General features: G+C 60.8%; 2 protein-coding genes across 3 annotated transcripts; one reads left to right on the top strand and one right to left on the bottom strand.

Annotated features, from left to right (window-relative positions):
* The first annotated feature begins 79 nt into the window (after positions 1–79).
* Cox6b2 (cytochrome c oxidase subunit 6B2) lies at positions 80–1,130 on the top strand. Of its 2 annotated transcripts, none has more exons than XM_004866656.4 (4): positions 80–217; positions 303–432; positions 792–892; positions 969–1,130. In XM_004866656.4, the coding sequence occupies exons 2-4, from the start codon at positions 321–323 to the stop codon at positions 1,020–1,022; spliced, it is 267 nt and encodes an 88-aa protein (XP_004866713.1). In that variant the 5' UTR covers positions 80–217; positions 303–320; the 3' UTR covers positions 1,023–1,130. The 2 variants fall into 2 exon arrangements, with proteins under 2 accessions (XP_004866713.1, XP_004866714.1); XM_004866657.4 differs by having other exon boundaries at positions 118–211.
* Positions 1,131–2,264: 1,134 nt separating this feature from the next.
* Kmt5c (lysine methyltransferase 5C) lies at positions 2,265–8,082 on the bottom strand. Its single transcript, XM_004866658.3, has 9 exons — positions 7,973–8,082; positions 6,420–6,647; positions 6,110–6,275; positions 5,776–5,885; positions 5,444–5,607; positions 5,311–5,330; positions 3,714–3,850; positions 3,429–3,613; positions 2,265–3,316 (listed from the first exon to the last, which is right to left on the bottom strand). Exons 2-9 carry the CDS (start codon positions 6,590–6,592, stop codon positions 2,811–2,813), a joined length of 1,461 nt encoding a protein of 486 aa, XP_004866715.1. The 5' UTR covers positions 6,593–6,647; positions 7,973–8,082; the 3' UTR covers positions 2,265–2,810.
* Positions 8,083–11,831: the final 3,749 nt, after the last annotated feature.

The following is an 11,831-nucleotide window of genomic DNA, read 5'->3' as shown; positions in this document are numbered from 1 at the left end:
CTTCGAACCGCCCCGAGGACCTGGGGACCAGAGGGGCTGGGCATTGGGGTGGGGTGGGGGCTTGGGGTCCAGCGGCGCCCATTGGCTGGGGCTCCCAGGCTCCCAGCCAATCCCACGCAAAGGTCATGCTCTTCCTGGGAGGCAGGGACCCCAGGACTCCGCAGCCAGGGCCACCCCAGGAACTGACCTGCGACAAGAGGACCTCAGCCGGGTGAGGGTAGGGCGCGGCCCAGGGTCCGGCTAGGGCCTGGAGCGGGCGGAGCGGGGACCCCAGGTCCACGGAGCCCCCTCCCGCGCTGCAGGAGTTGCTGCCTCTGTGGATGTTGGGTGTCGAAGCCCAGAAGTCCCCCAAGGGGAAATGGACCATGCCACCCTTTGACCCGCGCTTCCCCAACCAGAACCAGATCCATAACTGCTACCAGAACTTCCTGGGTGAGACCTGGGGTGCAGGGCCAAGGGTGGCGAGGTGGGAAGCAGATTACCCCCAAGACCCGGGAGACCGTTGGGGTGGGAGGCGGGGCGGGCCAGGAGCAGAGGGCGGGGCCCGGGCCGGTAGGGGTGGGGCTGAGTCATGGAGGGGTGGGCCTGGATATGGGGGCCCCCTGTCTGGAAAGGAGGACCTGGCCTTGGAGAGGCGGGGCCTAGGGTGGAATGGGAGGAGCCTAGTCTACAGGGAGGGGGCAAGCCTTAAACGGGGCGGGGCGAGGGAGGCAAGGCGGAGCCAAGGCCCAGAGGAGGGGCCTGTTCTGAAGCGGGCGTGGCCTCCCCGACTCCGCCCCCACTCTTCCCAGACTACCACCGCTGCGTTAAGGCAATGAGCCGCTGCGGCCAGAGCTCGCAGCTCTGCGAGTACTATTTCCGCGTGTACCGCTTGCTGTGCCCCCTCAGCTGGGTGAGTGCAGGGGTCGGGCCGGCTGGGCCGAGGGCACCGGCGAGGGCTGAGCCACGCCCCCTCCTCTCCTCCCCAGGTGCAGCGCTGGAACCAGCAGATCCAGGACGGGCCTTTCGCAGGCAAAATCTGACCGCCTAGCGCAGTGCCTCCTCCTCCGAGGCGGGTCCCGTGACCCTCATCTCCATTCCTGCCCCCCCCCCCATGTCTGGGCACAAATAAAGCTGCGCAGTTCCCGGTGCGTCTCAGTGCCTGGCAGTGATTCACCGGGCTCCCGCCTCGCGGTCCCCACGGCTGCCTGTCGCCCAGGACTGTACCTGCGGCCGGCACCCCCCTGCCTCGCTTCCTCCTGCTTCCCATCCAGGCTCTGCTGCTTCCTCGGCTCTCCACCTGCCCGCCCCTCATGCCAGCGGGGGTCCCGGACTCTTCACCTGCGTCTTCTCAGTACCCACAGCCGGGCTTCCTCCCACCCCTCCCAGCCTACTGTCCTGTCCCGGCACTGGCGCCCCGTCTGACCTGTTCCTAGCTCGTCCCAGCCCGGCAGCCTTGCCACGTCCCGGCCGCAGGGTTCCTTGAAGTGTTGCTTCTCCTCAGGCCGGGGACCTGCTGCCCAAGGTCACTGGCCGCCCAGCACACTCGCCACGCTCTGGAGGGACCCCAGGCCGCCCGGGCCACCTCCCGAGGCTCCCCAGGCAGGGTTCAGAGGTGAATCCACGGCGGCCCCCCCCACAAGCCTGTCTCCCCAGCGCTCACCGGCTCAGTCCCGGAGTCAGAGGCAAGGCAGGAGGGCTGGGTGAGGGAGGAAGTCGCCCCCCCAGCCGGGACACGCCCCAAGGGCAGATGTGGAGGGGCATCCGGCCACTCAATAAATATCCCCAGAGCCACAGGAGTGGCTCTGCTGTGGGTGCCAAAGCCTGGCTGAGGACTTGCTGAGGCCACACAGAAGGGTCCAGAGCACAGGACACTGCACCAAGCCCTGCCCAATCACAGCCACCTCCTGCCCCCCAGAGTCCAGTGACGAACTTACTTCTCCCGATGGCCAGTGACCCTCCTCCATCCTTCCTCCTTGGGCCCAAAATCCTCCCCGACATTGTCACCTGATCCCTTTTTACGCTGTCATTAAATGGCTCTCATTGGGCTCAAACTTGGGATCCTTCTGCCTCAGCTTCCCAGAGTGCTGGTATTCCTGCTGACAGTTTCTGCCTCGTACCCTGCAGTCTCCAGAACCCACTTCCCTTCAAGAGAGGCCTCCCAAAACCTGTTGCAGTAGAGCTCGGGGCCCAGGCCTGTGGTGCCTGTGTCCCCAGCACGGCTGTGGTCACCCTCCAGAATGACAGCCCCTAAGACATGAAGCAGAACACAAAAGTCCCAAGGGCACTGCTTATAACAAGGTTTTAATACAATAAAATAAAAAGTTCAAGTGCTTTCCATCCCCCAACATATCCCGCTCTGGCGTGGGAGGGAGGGAGCCCCGCACAGCCCAGTAGCACCAGGGATAGCACCATAGAAAGATGAGGCCGCACCAGCCTCCCTGAGACCCGCAGGGCAGTGAGGGGGACAGGCCCCACCCCCCCACCCCCCTGTGCCCACCCCGACAGCGGCAGAGCCACAGCAAACCCAGCTTGTCCTGGAGGCATCCCTGGAGGGCCACCCCTGGTTCCGCCTGCTCCTGAGACCTGGCTTGGGGAGACGCCATGGGGTGGCCCCACCCTCTTATGGCTTTGCTCCCTGAGGAGGGGGATGAGGGGAGGGGCTCCTGTAGTCCTGAGGCAGGGGAGGCGCAGGAGGACAGCAAGGGCGAGGGCCCCCTGCTGGGTGGGGTGGCTCAGGGGACAGCAGTCACAGAGGGGCAGGGGGCAGGTCCCTGGGGATGCGGAACCAACCCCTCCCAGAGTCCAGGAGAGAGACCCCTCCTCGGCCGTCAGGACTCATCACTGTTGACATCCAGGTCGATGGAGCCGTGGCTCACCACGAGCCGCAGACGCCTGGGCGGGGAGAAGGAGGCAAAGGCAAGGGCCTGCTTGGGGACAGGGGCGGGAGCAGGGGTGGGGCCTAGGGTGCCAGAAGGGGCAGGGGCGGCCGGCAGGGCCCGGGCCAGGCGGCTGAGGTCCACACGCACCACATAAGGCAGCCCGTAACGGCGGGCCCAGTGCCAGTCCTGCTGGGGGGCCCAGCGGGCACGATGGGGCAGCCCCAGGGCCACCAGAGCCTCTGCGCGCAAGCGGCAGTGTGGGCTGCAGCCTCCCCAGCGGTGCAGGGAGACCTGGACCTCGCAGAGAGCAGGGGGCGCCTGGGCCTGCCGGGGCTGGGGGCACCGGCGCTTCCGGGGGCGCACTCGGGGCGGGGGCTGGGGCAGCCACTGGACCCAGAGCGGCAAGCTGTCCAGGCGGGAGCTGCAGGGTGGCAGGCGCAGGGGCTGGCAGACAGCTGAGGAAGGGAGACGAGAGGTGTCAAGGCCTGGGCAGGGCTTCCTCCGGAAGAAGGGCTGGAGAGTGGAGGGACACTGGAGGAGGGAGGGTCCCCACACGGCTGTGCTCACCACAGAACGGGTCCCAGCGCAGGGGGGACAGGTGGGTGCAGGCCCTCGGGCCCAGCAGGCTCTGCCAGCTGCTGTCCTGGCCTCGCTGCAGCCGCCGCTTGGTCTCCCGGAACGCGTACTTGTCAGGGGGCGGTGGCGGCAGCTCAGGCTCCCTGGGCTGCAGGCGGAAGGCTCCCTCCCCCTTCCTGGGGGTGGGCAGGGAGGACATGGGCAGAGCGAGAGGCTGGGGCCCAGCATGCTCCTGGGGCCGGCCCGCCCTCACGCCTGCCCCGCGGCCCTGCCCACCTCTCACAGGTGTAGCATTCGCAGTGCTCATTCTTCTCCCCAAAGAAGCCATCGCCATAGAAGCATGTCACCTCGTCCCCTGGCTCAATATCCCGCAGCGCCTTCACGCAGGCTGCATTGCCATCTGCAGGCACAAACTAGGGCCGGGCCCACTCAGCACAGGGCATGGGCAGGGCCTTTCCTCTCCCTGCCTGGCCAGGCACCGCGTCTCCTGGGTCCCTGAGAAGCACACACCTGACCTTCCAGGAGTGGTCAGCACCGCAGCAGGAGCCACTCCCACCTGCACTTCCCTCTGGCTCTAGCCTGGGCCGAGGTCCACCCCAACACACCCGAGCTGCTCACTCCTTGCCTGCACTTCCCTGGCCTGGGCCTACTCTGCAGCCCAAGCTGTGCCTCCAGCCCTGCCTGTGGGGCCAGGTCCCAGGTGGCCGCCCCATGACTCCTCATACCTTGGGCTGCTCCCAGGCCTGCACCTTCTTCTACAGTCCTTGTTCTGGACAGGGATGACCTCTGCTGTCCATCCATCTACTCAAGCCCAACACTTACCTGAAGCAGCCCTTGACGCCTGCCTGTCTGCTGACCCACAGGCCAACTGGCCAGCACCCCCCAGCACATCATTTCCCGTATCCTTGTCCCCCTTGTCCTGCAACCCTATCTGGAGTTAGCCCTTCATCGCTTCAAGTTCCATCCCACGCCAGCCTCTTGGTGGCTGCCCTAGCCCTAGCCGCTCCCTTCCCCAGTCCTCCTGAGCTCCAGCTCCCAAGGCTGCCCAGAAACCAACCTCCCCATGCGCATGGCAGGAGCCTCTGTGGCTCCCTGGCCTGACCATGCCGCCTTTGGGCGTGCTGGGCCTCACCAGAGCATGGACCTCTGGAGAGAGGGGTCTGCCTGCACACTCTCTCAGCTTTCCTTTAACGCCTACGATCTTGCTCTTTCAGCACTCAGCGTGGCGTCACCTCTTCTGTGGCCCCGTGTGCTGCTGTCTGTACTCTGCTGTCCCACCTGACATCTGCGTATGGCACAACAGGGCCAGGTGAAGGCCATGTGCCACTCACCCTAGGATCCTCTGACAGAGAACCAGGTGCCCACAGCCTGACCTCACACTGGACCTAGGGGTGAATTCTCCCCACGTCAATGAGAGGAGAAGCCCAAGGTGGGGGAGTACAGCCAGCACGGAAACCTGGTTCTGATCGGGGGCCCGAGGTCTAGCCTGTCACCCTTGGGAGCTCCCTGCCATCGTGGATGAGGCACATACTGGGACTTGGAGCAGGTGTGGAGCCCTCACCGCCCCTTCCCTGCATGCTCTGTGCCAGCTGCCCTCCCCTGCCCCTAAACCACCCAGAATGTTTTTGGAGTACAGGGCTGTGCCTCCTGGGGCTCCCCAGCTGATCCCCTACAACTGCCATCACAGCTGTCTGGCTGAAGCCAGGCTCGGACAGTAGACCCTGGCTGCCACTCTGTCACCCTGGGCTCTAGACTGCCCATTCCAGGCCAACAATGCCAGGGGCGCAGGACCGGAAACAGCTTCACTGCCCTAGACATCCCTCACGTCCCAGAACCCCTCACTTCCCACTGTGCCGGAGCCCACAGGTCTCACCTTGCAGTTCGGTTTGCAGTCTGCAGCCAGCAGGTGGGGGAGAGAAGAGAGACAATGAACAAGGAGAGAGCCCAGTGAGCATGGCAGGGGAAGGGGACAGGGGACAGGGGAGGCCCCCGGCCCTGGGCCTCACCATGGTTGATGAAGGCAGCAGGGCCTAGCCACAGCTGTGCGCTACGCTTGCGGGTGGAGTACATGATGCTGAAGTCATTCTCGCCAGCCCGCAGCAGGTCCTCGTCGGCCTCCCGCAGCTCGGCGATGCAGCCTACCAGCAGCTCCAGCTTCTCGTTCTTCTTCCTGCCAGGGGCCCGGGCCACAGGACTCTGAATGCCACCTCCATGGCTCACTTCGAGGGGCCACTGCGTGTGACACGGTGCCTGCTCCCCCTCCTCCAGTCCCCGAGGACCCTGTTTCTGCACCCCATTCCCGCCACAGGGGAGGTTCTCTCCTCCACAGCCCTTTTACCAAGCACGGGTGGACACGATCTTGGCCCCGTTGGTCTCCATGGAGTAGCGGGTACAGGGCAGGATGGTGAAGCCACTGTCAGGCAGGAAGGCACGGAGGTAGCGAAACACCTGTGGGGTGAGAACTGGGGTGAGGCAAGGGCAGGGCCAGCGGCAGAGGACCCCCCTCCCGATCTCTAGGTATATGGTCTGGGCCTCATGCCCACTCTCGGGGCCCATGTCCTCATCCACCAAAGGCAGAGGCCGCTTCTCCCTGTCCTAGGGCTCGGAGCCTCACCTCAGGTCCCCCGGGCTACGGTCAGGGGCTGGGGCGCGCGCAGGAAGGGCTTCCTCACGTGGGTCTTGAGGGCAGCCTCCTGCCGTGGGCCCCGGCTCTGAAAGTAGTGGGCCATCCAGTCTCCCAGTGTCAGGGCCCGGTACGCAGCCTCCAGGTCCCGCTGCCGTAGGAAGGCCTCCAGCGCTGAGCGCAGGTGCTGCTGTCGCCGCAGGGTGGGCACAGGGCTGGGAGAGAGGGCACACCTGGGTCCCAGGGCCTTCCAGGCCCTGCCAACCCCCACCTGGAGCTGTAGGGAGGCTGGGCTGAGGGGCAGGGTACAAGGGGAGAGGTTCTGGACTCGGCCGGCTTCGCCCTCCTGGGCTGCTCACCTGACGTTCATCTTATGGGTGCGGAAGCCGAGGTAGGGGTCGAGAACAAGGCTGGTGGCCAGGTCATCGTTCTCACACAGCTCTCGGGCTGTCACTCTGTCGGGCCCCATGATGTTTTGTGGACCATGCTGCCTCTGACAGACAGCAGGAAGCCGCTGGGCACAGCTGGGCATAGGCCAGGAGGCTCCCAGAAGCCGTGTGGCACTCAGGTGGGCCCTGTCTCCACATCTGTAGTGTGGAAGGCAGGAGCAAGCTGAGTTCCCAGGGGTACACAGGGAGCTCAACAAGCTCTCCCAACAGTGGGCAAAGCCCACAGAAATGTGACCCGAGTCAGCGGAGCACCTCCACACCCCAGCCCTGCAGTGCAGACACAATGCCCCCAAACCAGTGCCTCCCCCACCCCTGCACAGCCTTGAAGACCCCACTGAGTGCACTGTGCGACGGCCTCATAGGCCCAGGAAGCTAATTCTCCGGCAGCTGGGGACAACCCTAAAGGGTTAGCGCTGTGGGACCTGTGTAGAGAGCTCAGTCTCACCCAGCCAAGCCCAGTGGGAACCCGAGCCACAGGCCCAAGGGCTCCCCCTCCCTCTCGAGGGCCTCCCTCACTCCTCCTCCCCAGCAGTCCCAGGGAGTGGCCAGGAGGCTCCCAGTGCTGCCTCAGGAAGCCTGCAGGGGGTGAGGAAGGGGACTGCAAGGAGACCCCAGCACCTGCTCCCTCTCCAAGGAGTCCAGAGTGGGGCTCAGAGGACAAAAGTGGGGGAGGTGAGAAGAGGGATGGCACGGAAGGCAGAACAGGTGAAATAGGAAAGAGAAAATAAAGTTATGAAAGATGAGACCAAATACAAGCTAACATGGAGGGAGGGTCTGTCCTGTACCCACACCATGGCGTGCCAGGCCATCGGTGCCCTGCGGAGGGGTGGACAGGGGGCCCAGCAAGGGGGGGAGCGGCAGAGACCTCAGGAGAGGCTACATGGGCTGGGAGAGGGGTCTGGAGGAGACAGAAGGCTGGAGGCAAATGGAGAGGGGGTGCTGCGGAGGGCAAGCACTGAGGCTGGAGGGTGTGAGTGAGGACAGACAGCAGCGCCGGGCACCACAGGCTGGGGAGGCAAGACCGGTGTCCGGAAGGCCTGGGGGGCCAGAGCAGGTAAGGCCCTTGGGACAGAGGCCGTAGGGGAAGACCGGGACTCCGGGAAGGAAGCAGAGCAAAGCTGAGTACCAGAGGGCAGTGGTACAGGAAGTGGGAGTCCAGGGGGTGCCAGGCGAGTGCAGGTCAGGAAGGGCCTTGGGGTACAGGGAGAGGCCTGGGTGATGCAAGGGGGTTCAGGAGAGGCTCTGGGGTGCAGGCCGAAGAGGGGTTTTGGAGAGGGGTTGGGGAGAGGCCCTGGGGGCACAGGCCAGGCCCGAGTGAGACACTACGGCCGAGGGAGGGGCGCCCGGCAGCGAGGAAGGGCCGGGGGCGGGAACAGCAGGGGTGGGGGGCGACTGGGAGCCCGGGCGGCGCGGGGCGGGGACCGAAAGGGGGCTCAGAGGTCGGGGCCCGCGCCGCCCCTCACCCGCTTTTCCTCCTCCTCCTCAGGCGCCCGCGGAGCCGCCACCACCACTTCCCAAAGCCTCCTCCAGCTCTCGTCAGACAGAACCGTCGCACCTCCCCTCTGCCCCGCGGGACCCGCCTCACCACGGCTGCTGCTCCCTTCTATTGGCCAAACTTGCCGCCATTCTTCTGTTGCTATGAAGTTTGCCCCACTCTTATTGGCCGAATTTCACTCTTACCCTCCCCTCCCAGTCTGTCTGTGCCCTGACAAAACCCCGCCACGCCCGCGCTGCCAACAAGCGCCGCGAACTGCTGTCAGTGGTTCACGCAGGTGTCCTTCAGCCGCTGCCATGGAGACTGTCCTGCCTTCCCTCTTACTATTGCTGGACGTCCACTCTCTGATTGGCCAAAAGCGCCGTCTCTCGGTGCAAACTCGGGTTGGGTCGGGTTATCTAGGTCCAAGTTGAAGAGGGCGGGTCCTGTCAGCTCAAAATTCGTACGTAATTGGCTGGCCTTGAAAGCAGCCTCTTTCTATTGGCTAAACCTCTGCCCGTCATTATAGAGTTGCGACCTCCTTATTTTTTTTCAGACACAGGAGGGAGAAATCTCCTGCCTGCGAGCCAGAGGGGGGATGGGGAGGAGGCACTCGCGCCTCCCTCGCTCCCGCCCCTCGCGGCATGCAGTTACCAAGGCGACAAAACTTTATTGACAGCCCTGCCTAGCTACAAAGGGGTCCTCTTCCCTCCCTCTACCATTACCGCGTTTCATTTTGGAAATAGGTATCCCCAAGGACTCTGTGGGGGCTTTCTTGTCGTAAAAGCCGGTCGGAAAGAGGACAGATTGAGAAGCAGGGGCTTTGGAGACAGGCTCTGACTTAGAGGGCGCTCCGCTGGCGGACCGTCTCCAATTAAGATCACGACCCTGCTTCAATCCTGGAGGCAAACATCATTAGCGATTCGTCATCATTACGTCCAGAACAACACGCTCCACGCTCAGAGCAGGCGGTCTTTGTTTTTGTTTCCATCTCAGCTGTATATTCGGTGCTCTGAAGCCCCGTGCGTGGCACGAGGGCTTTGTTGAAATGCATGCCATGGTGGGTGACCAGCCAGTGGGGAGAAGGCTGGCTGTCCCGTGCTGCTCTGTGGTCTTGGGGAAGCGGCTTGCCATCTCTGGGCTTCAGGCTCGCATTTAGCAAACAAAGACCACCCCGTGGCTCCCATGGGCACCTCCCTAATCCCTGCTGAGGTCTAAGACCCTCCAGCCTAAGGTAACCACATGTCCAGGGCTGTCACTGCGGTCAGGTCTAGTGCTGACAGAGGGGACTCAGGTGAGGTGACAGGGCAACCCCTGCCTACGAAAGACAGGGCGCCAGCTCCAGAGGGGAGAAGCGGCTTTACCCAGGCAAGGGAGACCTGCAAGACTCAAGGAAGAGCTCAGCTGCCAGAAAAGTCATAGCAGCATGGCTGACACTTAAAAGGACAGCTCTGCTAGCTGGGCATGGTGGCACAAGCCTGTGATCCTGGCACTCTGGGAGGCTGAGACGGGAGGATCACAAGTTGAAGCCCAACATGGGCAGTTTAGCTACTTTTTTTTTTGAGACGGGATCTTGCTATATAGTTCAGGCTGGCCTTGAACTCCCTATGGAGCCCAGGCTGGCCTAGAACTCACGGCAATCCTCCTGCCTCAGCCTCCTGAGTGCTAGGATTACAGGCATGCGCCACCATGCCCATGCCTAGCCAGGTTAGCTACTTAGCAAGAAGCCGTGTCAAAAGTAAAGATTTAAAAAAAGAAAAAAGGAGTTGATGAAGCTCAGTGCAAAGCCCCTGAAATCAATCCCTAGTACCGAAAGGCAAAAAAACCTCATATGGCTAATGCCCTATCGCATGCATATATCACATGTTGTTTATTCACTTATCAGTTGACAGAAATTGGTGTTAGTTCCATATTTTGGCTGAATTCAACCCCCAGTACCAAAAAGAAAAAAAAAGTACAGCCCTCCTACTTAGGGGTGAAAATTCATGAACTTTCACATAGAGGGAAGAGCTAAGTGCAAAAATCCTCACTACTGTGCTGTAACAGTGACAAACTGAAAACATCCCAGTGTCCATCAGCAACGCAGAAGCCCTTTTGGGAAGATGCAGTTTTGGACCAAGATAGTGGCAACAGTTGCAAAACGCAGTGCACCTACATAATGCTGGCGTGGTGCACTTTAAATGCTTGCTTGCAATGGTAAATTTCATGTGTGTTGCATTTGTTGTTTGTTTTGTACTGGGGATTGAGACCAGGGCCTTCACACTGAGCTACATCTGCAGCCCTTTACTTTTTAGTTTGAGACAAGGTGAGTTAAATAGCTAATTTGCCCAGGCTGGGCTTGAACTTTCAACCCTCCTGCTTCAGCCTCCCAGGGTGCTGGGGCTACAGGGCGGGCCACCATGCCCATCCCTGGTGCACATCTTGATTGCAATGTCTTGAGAAATCCAAGCCAGGCCCACACAGCTGACCCCTCCCTAATTCCTGCCCCACAGAAACTATGTGGGATGGTGAGTGTTTGCTGAGGCCTGCGTCACTGCTGGGGGGAAATGCACGCATATCTAGATAAAAATCTCACTTTCTCACAATGGCTGCCTCAGCCCTCACCGGGTCTCATTACTGCTGTGACTTCATCCTCTCACCCCCACGACTCAGCTGTGACATCTCACCAGCCCCCCTTCCCTATGTGGGAGGCCCACTCTCCACCCACCTCCACTAGGTCTTGGCTCAAATGTCACTGCTGCCTGAGATCTTTCCAGGCTTCCCTGGCTGGAAGTAACCCTCAGCCCCAAGCCAACATAGAGCCCCTGGTTCAAAAGTTATTGAAGCTGGGCGTAGTGGTGCACATCTGCAATCCCAGCACTGAGGAGGTTAAGGCAGGAGGGTCAAAGGAGATCAAGGCCAGCCTGGCTACATGTGAGACACTTTCTCAAACAAAACAAAGGAGGAAAGAAAGAATTTCAAGATGATGATGGTAGAGCATTAAACCAGTGCAGGTCCTTCTATTCTAGGCAGCTAAGGGCCAGGGATGTAGCTCAGTGGCACTACACCTGCCTGGCAAGCTCAAGGTCCTGAGTTCGATCCCTTGGACAGAAGGGAAGAGAGAGAGAGAGAGAGAAAAGAAGGAAGGAAAGAAGGAAGGAAGAAAGAAAGAGATATAGAGGTATAGGCAGCTAAGTTAGATAGAAACTAATAGGCCGTTAGGCAGGGCTGGGCCCTCCCTCAAGGTGTCAGTGCAGAAGGTGAGGACACATCAGAAATGTGGCTGGAGGCACATCTGAAGAAGGCCAGCCCCCAGGATAAAGATGCAACGGCCAGATCTACATGCTTTCCTAAGGGACAAACAATAACTTGAGATTATACTGTAATTAGCACCACCTGGTTAGAAAAACCAGATAGACATCAGTTACCCTGAAGTGGGTGACCACAGCATCTGGACCCATCCCTTCCCAAAAATGCCTTTGTACTTTCCACATACCCTTGCTATAAGGCTTGCTTTCCTATTGGATCGACATTAGCTAAGCAGCTATACTTGTAATCCTATTGGTTGATTATAGTTTGACCCATGTTGCACTCACCTTGTGATTTTTCTCTATAAAGCATTCTTGGAGGCCTTTGCTGTCTTCTGCTGCCATAAACTGTTGCTCCTCTGCATGTGCCACCCTGCCTTGGAGCCACCTGATTATGGACCGAAGCCTGTACAAACTGAGTTAAATAAACCTTTCCCCCTTTAATTTTGGGTGTTGGGGTATTTTGTCTCAGCAATGAAAGAAAAGTAAGTAAGACAGGAATCAATCTAATGAAGGAAATAAAAGATCTTCACATTGAAAGCTACAGTATGCTGAAAAAGG

This window comes from Heterocephalus glaber, unplaced genomic scaffold (genome assembly GCF_053883595.1).
Source record: "Heterocephalus glaber isolate CG9 unplaced genomic scaffold, H.glaber_assembly_v1.0 deba00001745, whole genome shotgun sequence".
Classification (NCBI taxonomy): domain Eukaryota; kingdom Metazoa; phylum Chordata; class Mammalia; order Rodentia; family Bathyergidae; genus Heterocephalus; species Heterocephalus glaber.
Note: the sequence above shows the minus strand (reverse complement) of the source record. Positions and strands in the feature narration are given on the sequence as shown.

Coding starts and splice junctions, on each gene's coding strand:
- Cox6b2 (XM_004866656.4), top strand. CDS start 321: ATGTTGGGTGTCGAAGCCCAGAAGTCCCCCAAGGGGAAATGGACCATG. Junction 433..791: donor CTGCTACCAGAACTTCCTGG/GTGAGACCTGGG, acceptor CACTCTTCCCAG/ACTACCACCGCTGCGTTAAG. Junction 893..968: donor TGCTGTGCCCCCTCAGCTGG/GTGAGTGCAGGG, acceptor TCTCCTCCCCAG/GTGCAGCGCTGGAACCAGCA.
- Kmt5c (XM_004866658.3), bottom strand. CDS start 6,592: ATGCCCAGCTGTGCCCAGCGGCTTCCTGCTGTCTGTCAGAGGCAGCAT. Junction 6,276..6,419: donor ACCCATAAGATGAACGTCAG/GTGAGCAGCCCA, acceptor CCTCTCTCCCAG/CCCTGTGCCCACCCTGCGGC. Junction 3,851..5,310: donor ACTGCAAACCGAACTGCAAG/GTGAGACCTGTG, acceptor GCCCGGCCCTAG/TTTGTGCCTGCAGATGGCAA.